The 25,342-nt window shown below is 29.5% G+C and overlaps 2 protein-coding genes across 3 annotated transcripts in view; one reads left to right on the top strand and one right to left on the bottom strand.

The window, feature by feature from the left end:
- The window catches only part of PrBP (Prenyl-binding protein), a 28,239-nt gene extending 27,394 nt beyond the window's left edge, over positions 1–845 (bottom strand). The window contains exon 1 of the mRNA XM_075353932.1: positions 694–845. Coding sequence (XP_075210047.1) covers positions 694–734 — 41 coding nt within the window. The 5' untranslated portion in view covers positions 735–845. The remainder of the gene's footprint in view (positions 1–693) is intronic.
- Positions 846–1,226: 381 nt separating this feature from the next.
- Positions 1,227–24,308, top strand: mats (MOB kinase activator-like 1). 2 transcript variants are annotated; one of them, XM_075353930.1, is made up of 5 exons: positions 1,227–1,470; positions 10,638–10,825; positions 12,463–12,690; positions 20,996–21,159; positions 23,116–24,308. In XM_075353930.1, exons 1-5 carry the CDS (start codon positions 1,457–1,459, stop codon positions 23,197–23,199), a joined length of 678 nt encoding a protein of 225 aa, XP_075210045.1. In that variant the 5' UTR covers positions 1,227–1,456; the 3' UTR covers positions 23,200–24,308. The 2 variants fall into 2 exon arrangements, with proteins under 2 accessions (XP_075210045.1, XP_075210046.1); XM_075353931.1 differs by having other exon boundaries at positions 1,229–1,470; positions 10,659–10,825.
- The last annotated feature ends 1,034 nt before the right edge of the window (positions 24,309–25,342 follow it).

Below are 25,342 nucleotides of genomic sequence, written 5' to 3'. Positions count from 1 at the left end.
AAAATTTTAATTTAGATATTTAATAATTAATCTTATAAATAGTAGATAATATATTACGATTATGTACATAATAATCATAAATGGGGGCTAAAGGTAGTTAAATTGCAATAATAAAGAAGTGAAATAATTTTTATTTACTAAGTAGAACAAATCTTAAAATAGATAACATTAACTTTTAATGAAGGCGAAAAATTCTAGCTGTTAACATTATTAAAAATGAATGATTTAATTTGACACAAAAATGACTTTTATGCATAAAAACGTGTTTGGAGATTAGAAATATGAAGAATTTGAAATGAAATCAATGGCTTTTCATGAAAAATACATTAAAGCCATTTATTTTTAACATAAAAAATTTTGAATGAAATACAAAATGTATGAAAATATATGAAAATAGTTCAGATGAAAATTTAAACGAGTAACGGAACCGAGAATAAAATAATAAATGCTTACATCTACAAACAATATTATTACATAAATATAAGTAGGATATTATTTAGTGTAATTCATCCAGTTTTAATTTTAATCAACTACTTATAAATAACATACAAAGGAAAACAAAGTAAGTAGCTGAAATTTCCTTATTTAAATACATATACAACAGTGTTTTAGGTTAGCATAATAAAACAACAGATGGAAAGGTTCCATTCAATTTACAAATAAAATGCTGAAAAATGTAATCGAAAAGGATACACTTGAAATCCACTAAGAATATCTTCAGCTCTAGGGCCCATGTCGACATGAATAATTTTACCTAATCTATAAATGTTTAAAAATTTACAACAGAAGTACACACAACACCAGCAAATATCGACGCTACTGTCACTGCACGTCTAATGACAATCGACATTATGTAGAATCGATAATATTCAGAATAAACTAGTGAAACCGTTGTGAATTGTGCGTTAATTCCTAAATAATTGCTGTTTTGATATTTTATAAAAGCAAGAAAAGAGTAAATTTCAGACCTATCAAGTTGTAATATAATCTAAGTATAAAAAATTGTATATTTTTATCTTCATATAAAGTTCAAAGGAATAAAAACCAGTGATTCTTTAAAAAAATAAATTAAAATAAATAATGAAATGTTAGAATAATGTTTAATTTTATAAATAATAGAACTCGCTGACTTTTAAGAGTTCACAACTATTAAAGAACGAGAAAAAATGTTATGTTAAGATAATTGAAGCGCCACAATAAATGAAAGTTTCACTATCAGGTGATTATGCCCATGCAATGAACCAAATCAGCTGGTGTGTACACTTTTGTCTAGTATTGGTGGTGTAATTGTAAGATTGTTTTTTTTTACAGATTTCTGTGGTTTTTAAGAATAGTGTGAAATACAACATTTTATGTCATGTGAATTTTTAGTTTGTTTTTGTAAATATATCATATTTTCGTTTGAGGATTGAAATACATAAATTAATTCCGTATCTGAGAGTTCCAGCCGTTCACAATGAGCTTCCTGTTGTAAGTATCATCTAAAGTAATTTCTTTTTTGTAATTATTTTATGGTTTCTTAGATTACATAATTTCTTTTGTGGATGTGTGCTTTACATTTTTGCTTTCATCATCATTCAATGTTTTCCAGTTTTTAGTTTTTGCTAATATGAGTATGAAAAATAGGAGTTTGCTTGTTCAGTAACAGTTTGTATTGCCCTAATTAGTTGATTTTAAATTATTTACCCCTCGCGTCTTTTTATGTGCCTTTTTTAAGAGGTAAATAAGAGGGGAAAACTGTAAATTAAGAGTCTATTGTTCAATTTGTTAAAATAGTGACCTTTGAAAAATTCTTTTGTTATTGATCTGATGAATTTTAGGAAGTAATTATTTTCTGTTTACAGTTTTTTGAATTTTTTACATTGAATTAATTTTTATTTTAGTGTTGACAAATTTTTTAGCAGTTAATAGTTGTGTTTGGATTATTCTGTAATGACACCGTAGGGTTTGCTGTAGGCTGACTTTGTGTTGACAACTTGATCTTAGTTTTTTCTTTAGAAAAACATTTTCTAAATGATATTCCATTTGTTTATTTAAGTGGGGATACTGCTTAATTATCTTTCAAAGAGCATCTCTCAGTTTTTTAAAACTTTCAAGATTGCAAATTATTCTACTTGATTATTTGAACATTCTTTATGTAATTTATTTTGAAATTAGTAATCAAGTTCATTGCTATGAATACTGTAATGCTTACCTTACTGCATTTTTGCTCTCATTTTTATTTACATCACTTTTTTTTTATCTCTGTTAAGAACAAAATGACCATCCTTTCAGCACAATCTCTCCTTGCATAAATAAATTCCATAACCTTTCATCTTTATTGTTTAAAATATTAGGTATTGTGCATTTTAATGGTTACTAGTGTTAGTTCTATAAGAATGTATACAGCTGTAGAAAAAGTGATAAATGCTGTAGATATTTTAATATTTATTAATGTAGGTATCACTTTGATACCTGTTTATATATGTTGATATAGATATCATTTTGTTTACAATCAAAGACATAACATTTTAGCTAATAGAGTATATTTTGATAAAAGTAATGATTACTGACATATTACAAATTGTTATGGCTGCCAGTTTAAAATCTGTTTCACTGTAATTTTTTATTTATTAGAGAACGTTGATGTAAACTTGTGTACCAAATTATATGATTCTTCAATCAGTTATTAAGGATTAAATTTTTCTTTAAAGAAACAAAATGGGAAACAGAAGGAAAACAAATGGGAAATTACCATTTTTTTCATAGAACATTCTTTGTTTATTTAAAACAAAATTATAAGTAGATTATATATAAGCAGAATATATAAGTTATCAACACAAAGTCAGCCTACAGTGTACCCTTTGGTGTCATTGCAGATTAATCCAGACTACTAATAAACTGCTAGATTTGTCAACACTAAAAAAATGAATTCAATGTAAAAAATTAAAATAACTAAACGGAAAATAATTCCTAAAATTCATCAGATCAATAACAAAAGAATTTTTTCAAAGATTAATATTTTATAAAATGAGTAGCCATGTACACTTTTTTGTGCTAACCTTTATATTATTTTGAGTACATCACTTTTAAGACCCGAAGTGTTAGTAATATGTTTTTCGTTTAGTTTGTCTAGATTTTGTGTATTCTATATGCTTATTAAAATGTAATTTATTCGGAATTACTACTAATAAAATATTTAACGCTGTCTGTCAACTTGTTTCAGTTTCTTATTGTTTAGTTGAATATATTATCCTCTGTTTCTTTTTATCTGCTTAATTTTAATAAAACTTGATTTTTGTTCGTGGAAACTTATTTTGTTAAATTCTACATTTGCAAAATTGTCAACTTCAGTAACAGTGTTTCATTAAGTTAATATTACTAATTTACTATAAATGTAGTAATAGTCTTGTATGCTTCATAAAATCATGTTTGAGTAGCAAATTGTAGAGACTGTTACAAAAACTTACGATTCTACTAATTACCATTCTTTATTTACTTCTTTGCCAGTGAATACTATTTGTGATTCCAGATGTATAAAGACATATTGGGGTTTTAATTTTTATAATATGTCTTGGATGAGTAGTGCAGTGTTAATTTAAGGCGAGAGTCAAAGAGCAAAAAGGATAGTTTTAGTTGCGTGCATGGCCATAGATTATTCCCTATCTTTTTGCTTGCCCGTGCCACTAGCAAAAGATAGTGTTTTCAAAACAGGAAGTTTTCTGTATTTTGCAACTTGCTAAACGTTACATTTCAATGTGCATTTCATAGAAAATTTGACTATGATCCTTCAAGTGACAATAACATTTATCAGTGTCAAAATAAGTTTGAAACAACTGGATATATTTGTAAAGGGAAAAGTAGATTGTGTTAAAGACTTTTGTTGAACATGGGGAGTCTTTTCTGCTTAGTTTGTTGGGAAGGATAGTCATGAACCAGCAATATGAGTGATAACAGGGTGGAATATTTTAAGGAAATGCTTATATATGCATTCATACTATTTACAGCTGTTACAGAATTTGAAGCCTACAGTCTACACAGTACTGCTGACTTTGCAATTTAACTGTTGCTGAATGAAGATGATGACTGTCTTGTTTGTATTATGTTTAGGGATTCAGTCAGCATTTTATCCTAACGGTTAACACATGTAATGTCTGTATCTGGGGTCAGAAAATCCGTGCAAACTATTAAGATGCAAAAGGGATTTCCCAAAATTTAGTTTAATTTAAAGTTTTTCCAAGCTATATCTTCACAACAAGTTTACAGGTCGTTGTTTTTTCCTGAAGAAAGTGTAACAGGAGTTGCTTTATACACAGTTCTTTTCTCAACTGCAAGATGGACGATTGAATTTTATTTGGCAACAAGATGATGCACCTCCTCACTGGTATAATTTTATATGAGATCGATTGAATGAGTTTTCCCCAACCGCTGTCATGAACTTTGTGCAGAGCTTGTTTGTGGTAGCCACGAAGGTCAGCATATCTGATCCTGTGTGATTTTTTCTCCTTTGGGTTTTATAAAGGATTTTTTGTTTATCTACTCTGGCTACCCAGCCAATTTGAGGCATGCTGGTTAAAGTACGAGATGAACTCTCCTGTTGGTTGGATATATGCTGCGTGACAAAAGGTGAACACTGAAAAGGAAAATCTTAACGAGTTACTCTTTCATTTTATTTGTGATTTATTACTGTACTGTAAGTTACTTAAGAAATATTAAATTGCTTTAAAACCGCACTACTGTATTTTGTACACCTGTATATACTTGTGGACGCCCTCTATTTCCTTCATTTTCTAAATGAATCATGTTACAGATGGAATAGTTGTTTTTTATTAATTTATTTATTTGTGTGTAGCTGTAAGGGGAAGCAAACCCAATAACAGTTATTCATGGAAGGTAATAATGATTTTATTAGCATATGAAAAACGCCATGTCTGACCTAGACTTAAAGCTGGAACCTCTAAATGAAAAGCAGCGATGCTATCATTCTGCATTATTGGCAAAAATAATATTTTGAAAGATCCTAAATTTAAAAAAAATCTTAAAGAGATTTTTAAACGATCAAATAAGTTCTTTGGATATTAATTTTTTCAGATTTAAGAAAATAGTAGACCACCAAGCGACATCAAATATCTTTTCCCTTGCATCAAGACTTATACAGACTGTACTCTTTCTTTCATTTATTTGAGTTTAAATAAATTATTTAGCAGAATAAGGGTATCTCTATACATATTTTAAGAGTAAAACCATAATGATTTTTCTCAGTCTATTCATCAGAATGTACATGATGCTTAATTCTATCTGTGAGAAATTTCCTAAAATCTTTTCTCCTTTGTAGTAGAATGCTGATTATCCAGATTGACCTTTGAAAGGCTGAATCTGGATAATCAGAAATCCAATAATTGGAAATTAAAAATGGTTTATCATGTCTGGGCTTGTCATTCTACTGTTTTATGGGCATCACACTTAAAAAAAGTACAGTATTGTATTTCAATAAAGTTAAAAAGATACTCAGAACATACTTATAAAAAAACCAGATAACAGTTATATATTATTAAAAAACCAGCAAGTAGAAATTTTTCTAATAAAAGAATCGGATTTTGCAAAATTATCTGAAAGAAATTTAAATTCACTACCCTACTGTTATATAAGAATATTATTTAAAAAATTTATTAAAAAAGTTACAAACAATGTGTTCAAGAGAAATTGAGTTGTTATAAAAAAAAAATTATTTCTTAAAAAATACAAAAAAATTACAGTACAGTTAATAGAATAAAATTTAGCTACCATCAATAGGTGTTAATACCTTTAAAATCACTGTTTGTTCAAAAAAAAAAAACTGTATCTGTACTTTCTTTAATATTGAATTTTCCTTTATGAGCTGCAAGATCAGTTAATTTTAAACTAAGAATCTTGTAGTTATATTCATTTTGATTCTGTAACGTGCGCCCTAGTGATAAACATTCATGAGATTTTTTGTGATGACGGTAGCCATGAAAATGAGATGTGCAGGTTCACTTTTTCCACCCAGCTGGGCCACATACGTGATTTCAAAAGTTTTTTTTTGTCTTCATTCATTTGACTGCTTTTATGCAGCTCTCCAAGATTCCGTAACTTGTGCTAGTCGTTTCATTTCAGAATACTCCCTACATCCTACATCTGTAACAATTTGTTTTATATATTCCAAACGTTGTCATGCCTGCACACAATTTTTCCCTTCTACCTGCCCCTCCAATATTAAAGCGACTATTCCAGGATACCTTAATATGTGGTCTATAAGTCTACCTCTTCTTTTAACTATATTTTTCCAAATGCTTATTTCTTCATCAATTTGCTGCAATAAGTCTCTTCATTTGTCACTTTATCCACCCATCTGATTTTTAACATTCTCCTATAGCACCACATTTCAAACGCTTCTAATCTTTTCTTCTCAGGTACTCTGACCATCCAAGTTTCACTTCCATATAAAGCTGCGCTTCAAACATATACTTTCCAGAAATCTATTCCTGGCGTTTAAATTCATTTTTGATGTAAACAAATTATATTTCTGACTGAAGGCACATTTCGTCTGTGCTATTTTGCTCCTGCATCTTGCTATTTTATATCGCTCCTGCTTCATTCATCTTTAGTAATTCAACTTCCTAAATAACAAAATTCTTCTACTTCCATAATCTCTTTTCTCTTCCTGTTTTTACATTCAGTGTTCCATCTTCACTATTTCTACTACATGTCAGTACTTTCGTTTTGTTCTTGTTTTTTTGCATGCGGTAGTTCTTGCATAAGACTTCATCCATGCCGTTCACTGTTTTTTCTAAATCTTTTTTACTCTGAGCTAGAATTACTATATCATCAGCAAATCGTAGCATCTTTATCTTTCCACGTTTTACTGTTAATCTGGATCTAAATTGTTCTTTAACATCATTAACTGCTAGTTCTATGTAAAGATTAAAAGGTAACGGGAATAGGGAGGATCCTTGTCAGACTCCCTTTTTTATTACGGCTTCTTTCTTATGTTCTTGAATAAAATAGCAAACAAGTCAATTAAAAATCCAGTAAAAACAAATTGGCGATAAAACTACATTTTTCATTGAAATAAAGCTTTATTTTAATAGTATTTCAGTAGTGTATAAATTTGTTTTTTTTTAAATTGCCAGTGTGGATGTAAGTAGTCTGATAATTGGACATATATGTATCCAAATAGTTTCAAGAAAAATAGATGTTCAGGTAATCAGCATCTCATTGTATTTAATCCTTTGAGCATCTATTTAGTCATGTAACAGGTGGTATATTTTAATTTTTTGGTTTTATTTTGCGAATAGCGTTTTTATGTTACAATAATTATTCTTTTTGCGATTTTCACCTTTCATTTCTAACAACTGCTATATAATTTTTATTTTCCGTCAAACATTTCATATGATATCTCAATTTTTCATCAGTTTTCGTATTTTCATGTATTGTACTTTAAACATTCAGTTTGTTTTCTCATAATATTTAGCTGAAATTTACAGCCAGGTAGAATCTTCTAATTAGATTCTTTGCTTGTTGATTCTAATCCTCTGATGTTTTTCGCGTGTACTTATTGCAGCATTTAGTAATAGTTCTATCATGTCTTCACCATTATTCTTTGCTCTCATATGTGAATATTATGCTAAATTACTAGTCGCATTAAACTTAAATGCCATTTTATTGATAACATTTTCATGAGAGATTTTTTCTTTTTTTTTTAACCACATCTTTTTCTTTGAAAATTTTCTCTTGTGTGGTTAAATATAATTTTTTTTTTCTATATTAAAATAGGATATTTTATAATCAGATCCCTGTACTCACATCCCTATTTACTTATTAGGGAAACTATATGATAATTTATAACTGGAAAATCAATCTTAATTTGATTCTCAGGAAGCTGAAAAGTTGGAAGTTTTATATTTTTATATAACTAACGATCTCTATGGTGAAGTGGCTCTCCTTTTCATCTGGAAGTTCCACATTCAAGTTTTGGTCAAGTATGACATTATTAATACGCTACAGAATTCATTTACATCTATCAATAATTATTTTTGACTAGTACGTTGTTGGTACATAAATAAATAATTGATTTTCCATCATAAATGATTCTAAAACTTTTTCCTCTTTTTGTTGATTAAAACTTAATGCTATTTTTTTCATTTTCAGTTGTTTTGTCATGCAATTACAATACTATTTTGTTAATTTTACAATTTTTTCAATTTATTTTCAATTTCTATCGTGAATTTTTTACAGATCTGAAGTACTTTATTTATTACATATGGTTCATGGATAAAACCTCAATGTACATAAAATTGTTTTACTAATTGCAGTAAATTATTAATTGCAACATGAGGATATTACAGATTTATTTTAGTCTGATTTTATTATTGTAAGAATTCATTAACCTAATTCATGTAATTTTTAAAAAAATGTTTAACTTAATAAATATTTCATTGTATAAAGTTATATAAAAAAAGTTTTATTCAAACGTTACTTATTTTACAAATGTTAGGATTGGAAAGATTTACTATTCTTCAGATAAAAGGAATTGCTAAACTATTTGCCTGGAAGATTTGGAAAAATACTTTTTATCAGAGGATCATCGTTAAATACAAAAGTAATAATAAATATTGAGATGTGGTTGCCATCTCTATTAATTTTTGAAAATAATAATTGTTAATATTGCAGGTATGTGAAGGTATAATTAGAATGTACAGATTAATATAATGATTTTCAAGACGTTATTTCAAAGAATGTTTGTATATATGTTGAAACATATGCATATGATTATGGTTGACATGATTTATATCATTTAAAAACTCTTTGGGTCAGAGATATTGTTATAAAAAGAAATGGTACTTACGTATTAATGCCACCGCAGCTACAGCTTTATTTACAAACAAAGTAATCAATCGGATTTCGGTGGAAAATGAACAGTCTCTTTATTAATTTTAATAAATGGTTATTTATATTTATTTATTTTATAAATATAATTTAACATACGCTCGCTAACCTTGACTAATTAACACCGTAATTTTTTGAGTATTTATTTAATAAATTCAGTAATTATTGCAATTATTTATTATTTAAATAATCAAAACACTCCTGTTAATTAGTCAAGGTTAGCGAGTGTAGGTTAAGTTTGGTTAATAAAATAAATAAATATAAATAACCATTTATTAAAATTAATAAAGAGACTGTTCATTTTCCACCGAAATCCAATTGACTACTTTGTTTTTAAATAAAGCTGTAGCTGCGGTGGCGTTAATACGTAAGTACCAAAGAAATATTTTCAATAAAAATAATTTGTTTGGATATATTATGAGGAATGTTCTGAAAGGTGTTGTCTAAACTTAAGCCCAAAACCTTGTTTGATGTCCTGAACGACTCATTCAGGATATCAAAATAAATAAAAATATTCATGTAGAGCCTCATCTCTTCTTTTTCCTCTGTCTGCATTTTGTGTTTTTTTCATTATATATCTTAATAATGGATTGAAATATTTTAGTGAAATTTGATGTGCATGCGCTCAACAACATCTATAAAATACGTTTACCTTTGAAAATTCCAAAATGGTTGCCGTTAACATTTTTTAATCATTAATAAGTCTGTAAATATTATTTTTATTGAATTAACATTTTTAATTTGAGTAAATATTTTCAAACAAAAATGACATCACAGTTGTTCAAATCGGTTGATAAACGGTCAAGATATGGCTCGAAATTATTAATGTGGATAGTGAAAATTATGCAGTCTGACAATCTTTACCAGTTTGATTAAAAATAATTTAGAATTTCTATTATTAGTAATGATAAAAGAGATAAAATGGCGTACAGATAAAAAATGAAGTGAGACAGTGCGTTTGTCGACATGAACCTTTTTGTTTATTTTGATGTCTTGAATCAGTCATTCATCCAACCCCTTCTGGTAAAACTATATATTTTGTGGTATAGCATATTATATGTAGTTGGGAAATGGTATAGTTAGGTAATCTATTGCAGAAGGCAGTGGAAACATAAGGCCAAATGATGATAAGTACATTTCTTGTAAGACAAGCATTTTGATGTGCTATGTAAAAATAATTATTATTACTGTCTGATAATTATTATTACTGTCTGTTTGATAAAAGTTCATTTTGCTATTTTTTAGGGATGTCATACTCCTTTTTTAAAAACATACTCCATGTTATAAATATAAATAGAAGGAAATGTTAAAATGTATAATTTAAATTTATAAAATAATTTGTCATATTTCTTGGTTGGATTTGCGATTATATTTTTTCCTGATTTTGTTTGATGTTATTTACAGTATGAGTTATTTTATTGACCTTCATTATCATAATTATTCTTGATTAGAATGGTGGATTTGCTATCGTGAGTGTATTTGTTTTATATTGTTAAGTGCAACAAAAACAATGGTCATGTTCTCTAGAATACTCTATATTAAGTAAATATTAGTGTCTCTGAATGCTAAATACAGAATTATTACGAAAAGATGGCACGGAAAATTTACAATTCATAGTAAAGATTGTGCAAATGTATTTTGTGTAGCTAAGATATAAATTTTATTCTATTAATTTTAGTTTAATTGATAATTAATAATGCTATTTTGAATTATTGTTTTACATATCTAAAAGTAATCTTTATTATATTAAGTGTTATTGATGATGATGACAGTGGAAGCCGATCATCAAAGACATTCAAGCCAAAGAAGAATATTCCAGAAGGTACACATCAATATGATTTGATGAAGCATGCTGCTGCAACGTTGGGTTCTGGAAATCTGAGATTGGCTGTACTATTACCTGAGGGTGAAGATCTCAACGAATGGGTAGCTGTTAATAGTAAGTTGTTCCTATTTTCTAGTCTATTAGATTATCTGTCTTTCTGTCTATGTGTGCTTGTGCGCATCTGCGTGCACATGTGCTCATGTAGTACTTATTTGTGTAATATATACCTGTTTTTTAACTTAAAGTATAAAACGTGATTCAAAGGTATTCTAAACAGGTATATTAAAATATAAAAAATAAACAATCACTACAGATATTTATGGTTGCCTTTTTTCCCCCCTGATGAAGTTCTATTATTCACAAATATACTGTAATTATGTTTTTTCTGTTCCTAGAATATCTGCTAGAATTGACTTAATGACATTGACATTTTATTCTTAAATTTTTTTATTTACTGCCCCTTGTACTTCAGTTGAGTTTGTTAAAGAAAAACAAAAATTTTTTAATTGTACGTGTTATGTTTTTCCCACTAGATAACATCACTGTATATAATGTATATCAATATTTTCAGTCGTATTTAGAGCTGTAGTTCAAATTTGGAAGCCAGGTTATTAAGATTTATTTTATTTTGTTTGAAAATAATGAAATTAAGGTTTTGCATTAAATTTTCTGATAAAAATGGAATTATTAACTGTAAAGTGGGGAAGATGTTAGAGAACGCTATTGGTGAGTATGTTATGTCAATACCAAGACTTTATGAATGATACAAACAGTTTCAAGAGAGCCGTGAATACATTAGAATTGGACATTTTAATAAAGTTAACAGCCACTGAAAATATGGAAAAAAAAAACATTTTGGTACACGTGAATCAATTTTTACACATTTTGGTGTGAAATGAGTTGCAGCAAAATTTATTTGAAAATTTTTGAATTTTTTTCAACAAAGCAAAATTGCAGGATAATTGTTCGCCGACATTGCTGTTGGTTCAAAATTATCAAACGTATTATAACAGGTGGCTGGGACGTGAGTGTACAGTTATGATATTGAAACAAAGGTCTAATCATCCAAATAAAAGTTTCCTCAAAAACCAATATTATTAAAAACATGCTAAGTTCGATAAATAGATCATTAAGGTTCTTCTTTCTTATTTCTTTTTCACTGTAATGGTCATCCATTATAAGTTTTTATTACAAGGTTTTACAATTGGCGAACAGCATTACTTAACATTTTTACATAATTTACATTATTTAGATTTAGATTTTGCTCCAGTTTATACTTCACTATTAATCTGTGTTTATTTAATCAAAAATAAAACCTTACTGACGTCAAATTCTCCTTATTCTTGAGACATGACATCTTGCAAATATTTCTTGTTCTCACTGATTAAGAGAACATTAAAAGGATAATAATTTCCAATAATAGATGATATAAAGAAAAAATTGTTACATGAACTTAAGGTTATCAGAAAAATTATCTTTCTGATAACTTAACGAGGATCGGAAGAAATGCGTAAGTGTGTCGCCTTTCAGCTGTATTGCTGTGAAGGGGATAATATTACTATTTAAGAATAATAAGTAAATTCTTTTTGATTAAAAAAAAAACTGTTATTCCGTTTCATAAAAACGTTAATTGTTAATAATTTCCCCCAGACCTGAATATCTCGTGTTTTTTTTTTTTTTAATGTTTAGTATAATAATAGATTTATAAACAAATATTCAGAATACTAATAGTTTTTTATCTTTGTTTTTAGCTGTTGACTTCTTTAATCAAATAAATATGTTGTATGGAACAATAACTGAATTCTGTACAGAAGAAAGTTGTCCAATAATGTCTGCAGGACCAAAGTATGAATACCATTGGGCAGATGGGCATACTGTTAAAAAGCCCATTAAGTGTTCTGCCCCAAAATATATAGACTATTTGATGACGTGGGTTCAAGATCAACTTGATGATGAAACACTTTTTCCATCTAAAATAGGTATGTTTAACGTAATTTTGTGACCCGGTTGAGTTTTGAATATTAGTATCTTTTCGTTGTGTTAAAATTGCTTAGAAAAAGTATCGCAACTTTAATGTTACATTTTGTTTTTGAAGTTATATGTACTGAATATGTGTATAATATATGTGTACTAATATTAATATAGTTCTAAGAATTTTTTAGATTTTCCTAAAAAATATTTATATGAAGTACTACACCACACATAAAATTGTGGTGTTACTTATTGTTGGCAATTTATTACTGTTATGTTGTTTTGTTACTGGTACTTTTATATTGTTACATTGAGCTGATGATCATCCTGTTATTATTTATTGTATCTGGTTTCTAAATAAGTAATTGTTACTGTTGTTTTTTTTTAAAATCTATCTTGGACGTGTAAGTCATATATATATATATATATATATATATATATATATATACCTAGATTGTCCTAGAAGGTTTTGATCCTAATAATAATATAGAAAGACATTTTTTCTGTCAAATATAGTTTTATTTTTCAACAAAATCGCCTTTCAAGTTGATACACTTTTTCCAGTGATATTCTAACCTCTTTAACCCTTCCAAATAGTAGCTAGTGTCTTTCTCCGCAAAATAGGTGTTTATGTATGTGGTAACCTCCTCGTCCAATGAAAATCTCTTTTCTCTAAGCGAAACTTTGTGGTTAGGAAACAAGAAAAAGTCACTTCAGACCAGAGCTGGTGAATACGGTGAGCGGTCAACCAATTCAAAGTGCAATTCATGAATTTTAGCAACGATGACTATCTAAGTGTGAGCAGGTGCATTGTTCTGATGGAAAAGCACTTTATTCTTCTTCAAATGTGGTCTTTTTTTTTGCAATTTCTGCCTTCAGCTTGTCAATTAATGATGTGTAATACTGTTGCGTTATTGTTTTAACTATTTGAAGATAGTTGATAAATAAAATTCTGTTACTATTAAAAAAAAAAAAAAAATTGTCGCCATCACCTTCCAGGCCGATGGAACCGTTTTAATCTTTTTCGGAGCAGGTTCTTCCTTTGCAGTCCACTGTTTTGACTGTTGTTTCATCTCAGGAGTTTAGCGGTTAATTCACATTTCATCTAAAGTTATGAATCTACTCAAAAAAATTTGACTCATTTTCCATAAACTGCTCCAGCAGGGCCTTGGAAATGTTCATTTGAATGCGTTTTTGGTTTAAAGTGAGCAAACGCTCACTTTATGTTATGTTAATACATACCAAACACGTTACCCATAGCCTCTAACCTTAATTCAGCAGTCATCCTGTACCTTTAGATGCAGATTTCGCTGCTAAAGATGCATGTAGTCAACCATCCTTTACTACCCGTGTTACTACATCTGACTTTTATTAACTACATCAAACATGCGCTTTGCATGAGGTGGCAAGACGACTGGATTACCACATTTGACAGCAAATTTCGTTATATCAAAGATACTATGTTGCCATCGGATTCTTCCGATAGGAAAATTCGCCAAGACGAAGTGGTTCTCTGCCGATTGCAGATAGGACATACGAGAGCTACACACGGGTGTCTGATGTCAGCAGTAAACGTACTAGTATGACTGCAATGCAACTGCTACTTAACTGTGTGCCAAATTCTTGTGGAATGCATACAATATGCGACCTTGCGTTGTAAATTTCAATTGCCTGGGGATTTTCATCAAATCCTGGACAATAATAAAGAAGTTTTAGACAGAGTGTTATTTCTTCGGGGTGCTAATATCTTATATATTTTTTAATACTCTTTTTCATTTTTTTTGTGATAGCTGTATGTTTTTGTGTTTTAACATTTAAGTTTTTTTTTTGTCGTTTTTTAATATTTTAGTTTGTTTTGATTTTAAATTTCTCCTTTGTGTTTTCGTTTTGTTTTAATTTCTTTTACACTATTGTTTCGTGTTTGTATTACATGTTTTGTTTTGTGGGCGTTTATTTAAAATTTTTAATTGTGATATTTGTTGTTTTTTACACTTATATCATGTTCGGGCAATGATGATGCGTTTTTCACCCAGTAAAATAGTACGTTTGGTGACGTTTTTCGATGATATTGTTGATGGTTGCAGTTTTTGGGTCGCGAACGCTCATCATCAACCAAGCTGATACAACATGTTTAAATTCAGCCGCCCATCTTTTCAAATCTTACACAAATTAAAACGATTTGCGTAGGTGTACTGCTTTTCAAATGCAAGTTTCAATCGCGGGACGATATTCAATGTTTTCCATTTTCTCAAAAACACTTATAATGATATACTCAAATGATTATCAGACAACAACCGAGCGTCCAAAATGGCTGAAATTTTAGCGAGTACCTTTTAACACATGGACGACATCATTCTGTAACTTTTGTGACGTGTGCTGCCATCGAAGCTCAAAACATTTTATACAACCCTCATGTGTAATATATATATATGTATGTATATTGCATGTTTGTGAATTGGCATATACCGTTAATAAAAAATAGATAGGCACGAAATCCATCCCTGTATGAGTGGATGATTGTTATAGGTCATGAATGTTAAAAAGATTGAATTAATAAGACCTCTTAGCAATACAACAATTACATTTTGTCAATGTTTTATGTACCTTCAAAATATAGTTACATTGAACATGAATACTTTAAACTTGATCGTTTTTTTTTTGTTCAAAATTTTTTCATGTACATTCTATTGAAAGCAGTTCATTTTAGTACAAAACATTTATCATTTGTTGAAAATATAAATATTTTGTATGAATTATTTGGTATCAGTGTTAAATTTTATTTTAGTTTTGTGGCTTATGTAAGGTTATATTGATCATTCTGTATCTCTTAAAAAAAAAAGTATAACTGATTAAATATATCATATTTTATCATATATCTTCTGATTGATACATAAAATTTATAAATATCTGTGTAGTAATTGTTTTTAAAGTCTAATCTAATCAGATCAGTATTATTCGTATTTTAATGAACAATTTAAAATTTTTTTTATGTTAGGAAAGAAAGATATAATTTTTTTATCAATGTAGAATTGGTGCATTTTTATTTATTTTTTTTGCAATTTGTAATCCAGGAAATATGATGTTTTAAATGTTATTTATTACATATTATTTATTATTCTATTTTTTTAAGTTTTTTTTTTTGGTATTAGTAGTTTGATAATTAAGTATGTAATCTATTTACAATTTTATGAAATAATTTTTCATTTTTATGAGTTATATTTTTATTTGAAAGTATCGTATAATATCTTGCAAGAAAATTTTGTAGTATGTGTATTTTTTTATGTTCCTTTGGTAGTTAGATGTTTTTACCTATTGTTTTGTAATTCTAATGAAAATTATCGTAGAAATTTTGTAGTTTATAAAAATATCTATTAGTCTGAAAACAAGGAGGAGATTATAAATTATTGTATTTTATTCATTATTAGGGGAGAAAGTCTTCTGATTGGGTATATTTAAAAAAAAACAAGTTTTGATTTTAAAAAGTTTTCTTAAAATATAATTTTCTTTTTAAAGTACAGTTTCAACAGAAGTTTTCTTAGGGTTGGTATTAGAGACTTCATTTGTAGGTGGATAAGATAGATGTCCTATTCGTCCAGTAAAAAAAAAAAAATACTCCAGCATTTGCCGCAGCATTTGCCAGGATGAAGTTTCTGGCAATCAATAAATTTTACCAGTTATCGTTTATTTATTATTTTCAGACCTTTAAGAAATAATTGTTATATTTAGCCTTGTATAAAAAGTAATTTCTACAAATTCTATTTGCAAATTGATAGTAATTTTATTTTGTCGATTAATTTTTTATATCGTATTTGTATTTATATCTTAAATTTTGTTATCTTATTGCACAACAGTGGTACATTATAAAGTGCTTGGTTGAATTTGTCGCTTCACTTTATTATGTTTTCAAGTATTTATGAAGAGATATATTACAAAACCGATGACTTAAGTATATAGATGTGTTAAAACTACCGAGTAATCGTATTCTTTTTAAATAAATAAATCTTTTATTTGATCGGTATATAATAATACATTATATAAATCGTGTCAATATAAAAATAAATTATAAGATAAAAAAATTGATATGATTAAAGTCCATATTAATTATTTAAAATATAAACACGTTAAATAGTTGTCAAGATAAATATATTAAATTAAAATTGAAAATTACAACAAAATCATTCACAATTTAGAAGGCATTATTAGAAATTATTTTGAGCACTTATTATATATACATTGATTGGGATTCAAAAGACAGTTTTTTTATTATTATTATTATTAGCATTTTTTGAATAAATTAGTGGGAAGTTTAGTTCTAATGGTTCAGTAATTTAATAAAAATGGTAATGTAAGCTTAGTCAAAGTAATGTGTTGAGTTATATGAAAACAATTCCCTTCCATTGTCTGGTTTGGTTGTGGTGATGTTATTGTTTCATAAAAAAGAAATAACGGGTATTCCTTAAAGCAAAGATTGCACATTCATAACTATAAATGTAACATTAATATACATTCATATAAATATAGATATAGGATAAGTTAATATTTCTAATTTTCTAAATATCGGTCTACAAAATTCATACTTGTGGGATAATGATCTCAGCTCATTTTTGTATCTTATAAACTTGTACTGATTTTTTGAGGGAGCCCTCAAGAGATGATGCTATATTTTAAACAGGAATATACTTAAGCATAATAAATATTTTTAATAATCATGACAAGCGTATAATTTTATTGAGGCATTTTAAAGCAAAATAGTACAATTTAATTTTGTTGTAAACGAAATCAATATGATCATCTTGGCAGAATTTTTCATCTAATAAAAACACTCAGAAAAAACTTCAGTTGGTGGACAGCAGAGTACTATCATCAGTAATGCAAATTCTATCCATACGACCATCAATGTTATGTCTACCTGGAAGTACAGTGCCGTGGTTTTATCTGTATTTGAAGTTAGATGGTTGTAATTCATCCACTAAATAATCTTTGGACTGGTATCATACAATAATGTAGGTAGAGGTAAATTTTTTCAAACCTTTGATTAATAGTTAGTACAGACTGATGACAAAGATTGTTGTAAATGTATTGGCACATATGTTGGCGCAGGGACTGAAAGCCAGGGTACTAGCATTTTGCATGGATTGGCCTCTGTTACAAGGAAATTAAAAAAAAACATTGTCATTTTTTATATGTCCTTTATGTTCAGAATTAAAAAAAAAATTAGGGTTCAAGTACAGAGAGAGAAGAAAAATTACTAAAAGTTACAGGAACCAAACAGCAACAGTAGTAATTGAAGAAAGAAGCCGTAATAAAAAAGGGAGTCCGATAAGGATGTTCCCTATCCCAGTTACTTTTTAATCTTTACAGTTAATGATGTTAAAGAACAGTTTAGATCTGGAGTAACAGTACAAGGGGAAAAGATAAAGATGCTACAATTTGCTGATTATATAGTAATTCTAGCCAAGAGTAAAAAAATTTAGAAGAAACAATGAACGTCATGGATGTAGTCCTACGCAAGAACTACTGATGAAAATAAACAAAAACAAAACGAAAGTATGTAATAGAAATGTAATAGAAATAATGTAGACGGACCACTGAATATAAAAATTGGAAAAGATTACGGAGGTAAAAGAATTTTGTTATTTGGGAAGAAGAATTACTAAAGACGGACGAAGCAGTAGCGATGTAAAATGCCGAATAGCACAGGTGAAACGAGCATTCAGAAGTTTTTTTTGTTTACATCAAAAATTAATTTAAATGTCAGGAAAACATTTTTGAAAGTATATGTTTGGAGCGTAGCTTTATATGGAAGTGAAACTTCGACGATCGGACTACCCGAAAAGAAAAAATTAGAAGATTTTGAAATGCGGTTCTATAGGGGAATGTTTTAAAAATCAGGTGGGTGGATAAAGTGACAAATGAAGAGGTGTTGCGGCAAATTGATGAAGAAAGAAGCATTTGGAAAACTATAGTTTAAAGAAGAGACAGACTTATTGACCACATAAGGCTTCCTTATGGCTTATAATGGCTTCCTTATGGCTTATAAGGCTTCCTTATGGCTTAAGGCTTCCTTATGGCTCCTTATTGACCACATAAGGCTTCCTTTAAATATTGGAGGGACAGGTAAACTGGAAAAATTGTGCAGGCAGGCAACATTTGGAATATGTAAAACAAATCGTTAGGGGTGTAGGATGATGTATAGTAGGGGGTCTATTACGTGATGATAATGATACGACTGGCACTAGATATAATCTTGGAGAGCTGCATCAAACCAGTCAAATGATTGAAGACAAAAAAAAATATGTCTTTTGTGATATATAAAAAACATGTGTCATAAACTTCTTCCTGTAGCTTATTTAATTATTGAGTTTTATTCTAAATTATATATTGATGTTATCTAGGCCCACTTCCTGTTGTATAGCGACTGATAATAGAAAAATCATACATGACTAATGTGCTATTTGTGAATAGCTGTTAACACAACATGCAATTCTAAGAATTTCATTTAGCTAATTTAATTTACTGTAATCATTGCACAGTGACGAACCATATATCATACATTACTTGTATGGGAGGTGGAACAAAAACAAGTTACACCCTTGCCATGTTCTTCAACTGAAAGGGACATATTAATGTCGTGGTGGCAGCACTGGTTGTGTTGTTATCTTCATGCTTCCCAGACAGCAATTTTGGACGACGTTCAGTATGTGTGTAGTGTCATTGTCAATATGGCATATCCTCTAGAGGTTTTGTTCAGCATAGAAGTGCATTCAGTAGTCCTGATTTTTGTGGGCAAAGTATTACAGTTGTGAAATTCATCGCCAAATTGTTGCATACAGTGAGATTGCAGTGTCATGCCCCATGATCACAAAATGGTGCCAAAAGTTCAGAAACAGAAGAACAAATGTGAGTGATGAACTGTGTGCTGGGTGACCGTCAACTGCAAATATGACAGGTAATGCCGAACTTGTGAATGAAATGATCTTGAGTTACCGGTGCATTAAAATTAGAGAGATTGCAACTGAACTTAACATCAGTTAGGTAGTGCATTTGCGATTATTCAAGATCAGACAATCAGCTTGGTTTCCGTAAGATGTGTGCACGATTGGTGCCACTTCTGTTGACAGACAACCACAAACATCATCAACGTTTTGTGTCTGCTTTTTCTTTTCTTCAACATTATTCCAAGACTGGTCCACAGGTTTTGAAACAAATCATCACAGGGATGAGAGCTGTGTGTTTTATTACACTCCTGAGACTAAATGAGCATCACATGAATGGAGACACAAAAATTCACCGCAGCTAAAAAAAGTGAAAACATCCTCATAGTTTAAAAGGTTTCACTGACAGCCCTTTTTCGATTCTGAGGGAGTTGTTTACAGTGAATTTATACCCTGCGGAACAACAATCAATGCAAAATCTTACTGTGGGACTTTAAAAAAAACTGTGTAAAGCCATTAAAGATCACCGACCCGGAAGACTGAGTAGTGATGGAGTCGTTTTTTTACACGACAATGCTACTACTCCTCATTCTGCTCATGTGACAAAGGATTACTGCAAAAATTCAAATGGGAAGTGTGGTCTCATCCATCTTACAGCCCTGACCTAGCACTCTGCAATTAACAAACTGTTTGGTCCTCTTAAGCGAGACCTGGGAGGGTGGGAGCATTTCGCTAATGATAATGAACTGAAGGAAGTGGTCCTTAAATGGTTGAAGTAAATCAGACAAAATTTTTATGAGAGTGGAATTGAAAAACTTGTCACAAGGTATGAAAAGCGTTTAGAAAAACTTTGTGATTATGTCAAAAAGTAGGTAAATATGTGTAGTTTTTTGTTCAAAAAGCCTTATAAATATATATGTTCTTTTCATAGAGGGGGTGTAACTTGCTTTCTGATCATCCCTTGTATTTATGCAGTACTATTTTGAACAATGGAAAATTCGTATAGAGCATTGTAGGGATGTATATTGAAGGGGATAATAACCAAGTATGTATAAATTTAAAATAAAATATTTCATAGTATCAGTCTCGTTATTTAATAGCCAGCCACTCCTCGTATAATGTACTTATTTTGTAGATAGTATGTTATTCCAGAGTAAATTGTATGTCTAAGAAGTTTTACGTGCACTATCTTTTAATATCCTTGTTGAACCTACAGTACACAACAGTATTGTATTTTTGTATTTCATCCTTTTTATTTATCATTTTGCACAAATATTCAATTTTTAAAACCAGTCATATTTAATTTGCAATTAATTTTTTAATGCTGTTGGATAATTTTAAATTCTACTGTGTAAGTTTTTGTTTTATTTTTTTGCAGGTGTCCCATTTCCAAAGAACTTTTTATCTATAGCAAAAACAATACTGAAACGGCTATTCAGAGTGTATGCACACATTTATCATCAGCATTTCTCAGAAGTTGTTCAGCTTGGAGAGGAAGCACATCTAAATACTTCTTTTAAGCATTTCATCTTTTTTGTTCAAGTAAGAATATTTTTAATATTATTATAATTTATTGCAAAATTAGGGAAATTTTTTCTTTAAGAATTTTAAATTACATATTACAAACGTACGTATCGTGTTTTATATGAGGATTACTATTTATATTTCTGGCCTTGGCAACAGTAAGTGTTACCAGGCGCCATCTGACATTTCCATTGAAACTTGACATTGTTGAACATAACCTTATTCAGGACATTTTGTCATTTGAGCGCGATTTGTGTTGTTTACAGTAACTTGAAAAATTCATCTCGGGCAAAAAATGGAATTAATTCGTGAACATTTTCGTGCAATTATTTTTCATAACTTTGAAATCAAGACAAGAGTGCATCGATAAACTTAATTCTTTATATGGTAATAAAGCACCATCCTACAGCACTGTAAAAAACTGGTGTAACAAATTCAATCGTGGACGACGTTCGCTCCAGAACGAATTTCATGAAGGTTGTCCAAAATTGGTTGTTGTACTAGAAATCATCGATGCTGTGCATGAACTGATGAAGCAGGATCGTCATGTGACATACTGTGAGATTGAAGCATCTTTGGGCATTCGTATGACAAGCATCAATAAGATATTGCATGATCATTTGGTCGTAAAAAAGATTGGTTTGCGTTGGATCCCACATAATCCGACAAACGCTCAAAAGAAGGCTCGTGTCGATCGGTGCAAGGAAATGTTGAAAAAATATGTTCAAGGTGCATTAAAGGTGACGAATCATGGATCTATGTATATGAGTCCGAAACAAAACAGTAATCTACCGTATGGGTCTTCCAAGACAAGCCAAATCCAACAAAAGTTGTTTATGGAAGAAGCACATCGAAGCAAATGGTTGCCTGTTTCTTCGGCATTACCAGTCACGTGGTGACAGTGGCATTACAGCAACATTGGATGGTCAATTTTGAACGGTACATGACCGTTTGTTTGCCAGAAGTCTTTGGAGAAATTCAGAAAAAGTCGAAGAAGAGGCGAATCATTCTTCATTATGACAATGCGAGCTCTTATACATCGGCTCAAACAAAGGAATTTTTGACCGGCCAAAACATCAAATTGATGGGTCATCCGTCGTACAGCCCTGATTTGACAACCAATTACATTTTTTTATTCCCACACATCAAAAAAAAAATTACGTGGTCTACGATTTTGAAGAAGTGGTTGTTGCATTCAAAATTCTTGCAAATGTGTATTGATCTTCAAGGAGAATATTTTGAAACAATAAAACCCATTTTGATCATAAATATTTGTTTTTTCATTATTAGGCCAGAAATATAAATAGCAACCCTCGTAATTGATATTATTTTTATTTTGAAAGTAGCTAACTTATTTGTGATCAAATTTTCTGGAAATTTCACATTTGCTACTATATGAAAAAGTAGATTTTCGGTATATTCACCGGGTGCATAAGATGCTTATGGAAAAATCACAATTTGAGATGGTTGTACAGCGCACTGAAATTTTTGAAATTGTACAGAGAACAAGGTGATGATTTCTCCAGCCGTATAGTCACCGGGGACATATCATCGGTGCCATATGCAATGCGTAAAACAAAATATCACTCTAGGGAATGCAGATGTACTTTTTTTGCCCAGAAAGATATTTATTTTAAATGAACTTTTGTCTACATGTTCTTCCGAGTCAGTTTTAATATTTCTCGTCAATTTTATCGTGTCGATAAAGTTTTACTTGTAGATTTCGTCCTTTGAGGTTGCACAGCCAATAGTGATGTCTATTGAGAAGTGCTGAAAAAATGTTATTTGACCCAGAATATACTTACCTAGGGTGTTAGGTACGTGTTGCCCGTATGCTGCCGCTACAACTATTCTATTTTCCGGTGTTGCTGTTTGCCTTTAATTATTTGATTTTCACAATTATTTATGTTTTACTAATAAAAAACGGGGGTGTGAATCATCTATTACATTTTACATGTGTGCTTTTTTTTTCAGGAGTTTAATTTAATCGAAAGAAGGGAGCTCGCACCTTTACAAGAGTTAATTGAAAAGCTGACCGCTAAAGACACTACACGATGAATAAACATGTGATATCTCTCTAGTCTTTCAAACTGGATTTATCTTCCTTGTCACGCTTACATTACCTTACTGATCATTCTTAATTATCTTTTAGCGTAACTTAATATGTTTGATGTAAAGATAGAAGTATAACTTTAAAATGAAGTACATATTTTCAACACTTGCTTTGTACTTTGCACTCTACACTTTTGTAGGATGTTGTTAAAATTTTATCACATAATTTATCGATTAATGAAGTACATGCAGACTTTTCTTTTCTTTTTTTTTTATTTATACCGCAATTACATTTTCATTGTTGTTTAACTCAGTATAATTTATTCACTTAGTAATAGTTTTTGACTAACTTAAAAAAAAAAAAAAAAATGTGCTGTTGTCTGATCTTTATTTGATAAGTTTCAGCTATTTAAAAGTGCCTCTGTGTTTGCAATAAAATGTATTAAAATTTAATACATAAGTTTTCAAAATTTTTACTATGTGACTGGTACGGCACAGAATATTTTTTACAGAATATTAATGTACATTTATGGTATTAACCTTTCTTTCTTTTTTTTTTCTTTTTTTTTTATTTAATGTTACTTACTCTTTTATTTTCTTAATACTTTCTGTTATGTGATTCCTTTTTTTTATATATTTGTATGATATGTTAGTGCTTTAGTTGTTATTATTTATTATTTAATCTTTTGTTATTTTTTTTTTTATTTTTTTTTTTTTTTATTATTTATTAAGTTTTATTATGGATTGCACATCAGTTTAATATTTAGTTGGCTGTTCTGTATATAACGAGGAAGTAAGTACAGTTACTTAAAAGTTGGCCTAATAAGAATGTTTTTTAAATGTAAAATAAAATTGCCTAAAATTTTATAAAATATTTTTCTGTGGAAAATACAAGTATTAAGGTATTATTACAAATGCAGAGTTATGTATTTCAGTATGGTGCACTTAAATGTAAAATATTTTGTTAAGAACTTTCAGAAAAAAAAAAATTGTATCATAAGATATTTTAAGCAGTCCATTTTAATTGTTTGGGATATTACATTTTTTAAATATATGTAATATTATTCTTCACAATATTTTTATGAATAAAGTGGTACCAAAACCTTTATATAGTATCTTGAGTTTTTTTTTTTTTAAAACCACTGCTTTTTCTAAATTTTTTGTTAGAATTGTATACTATGCATCACAAAAGTAAAAAGCGCTTATCTTTGAAGAGTTAAATCTTCATAAACACTTTTCTGCATTATTTTTATGAATTACAATTTATTTATAGAAAATTTGTTGGAATTATGTATAAAAAGTACCTTTTTTCATCACGATAAATCTTAATTCCTGCTGAAGTGAGGCGAGTATAATTCATAGTTTCTGGACAGAAACAGGTATACATTAATTTTTTAATCGCACCATCTGTTCTTGTCTTTTCTATGGCCAGATTGGTTAAAACACTCGAAATACAAAAGGCAATAATTGATTTGCTTACTATTAGAGTAATGAAGTTCACTATTTATACGAGGGATATCTCTAAAGTAAAGACCGCTGGGAAATTTCTCTCCTTAAGTTTGGCGAACCTGTTTTGTTCAAGGCCATGGTAATAGTAATGTATACACTGTGTTGTTTGTAAGTTGTCGCCTTGTAGTATCTTTGATTACGTGTGAGTTATTATGTTATAAAATGAATAAGAAAATCAATGTCGCCACAGACTGTGAGTATGTGGTCATATGTTCTTTAAATCATCAAAATGTTAAGCCGGTTAAAATTCATAGGCGTACTACAGTGATAATGTAATGAATGAAAGAAACGTCCGATAATTAAGTAAATTATTTAGAAATAACAGAATTAATGTGAATGAACATTCGGGGAGGTCATCGATAATCGCTGAGGATTTGTTGAAATGATCGAATGATGAAATCAGAAAAGATCGTCGCTCAACAATTTCTGACTTGGCCCTTCTTTTTGCTGATGTTTCAAGAGCCATTACCGGTTGCATTTTTCATGACCTTCAGAAAGGTTTCTGCACGTTGAGTGCCACACATAACAGAACCTCACAAAAAAAGTTAGAATGGGATCTGCTTTCGAATTTTTGATGCGCTACACAGAAAAAGGTGATAAGTTTCTTAATTCAATTGTTACTAGCGATGAAACATGAATT

The sequence above is a fragment of the Lycorma delicatula genome, chromosome 1, assembly GCF_047948215.1.
Source record: "Lycorma delicatula isolate Av1 chromosome 1, ASM4794821v1, whole genome shotgun sequence".
NCBI classification, from domain to species: Eukaryota; Metazoa; Arthropoda; class Insecta; order Hemiptera; family Fulgoridae; genus Lycorma; species Lycorma delicatula.
The sequence above is the reverse complement of the archived record's forward strand: the minus strand, read 5'-3'. Positions and strand labels throughout refer to the sequence as shown.

Coding starts and splice junctions, on each gene's coding strand:
- mats (XM_075353930.1), top strand. Junction 10,826..12,462: donor CGAATGGGTAGCTGTTAATA/GTAAGTTGTTCC, acceptor CTTTGTTTTTAG/CTGTTGACTTCTTTAATCAA. Junction 21,160..23,115: donor ATTTCATCTTTTTTGTTCAA/GTAAGAATATTT, acceptor TTTTTTTTTCAG/GAGTTTAATTTAATCGAAAG.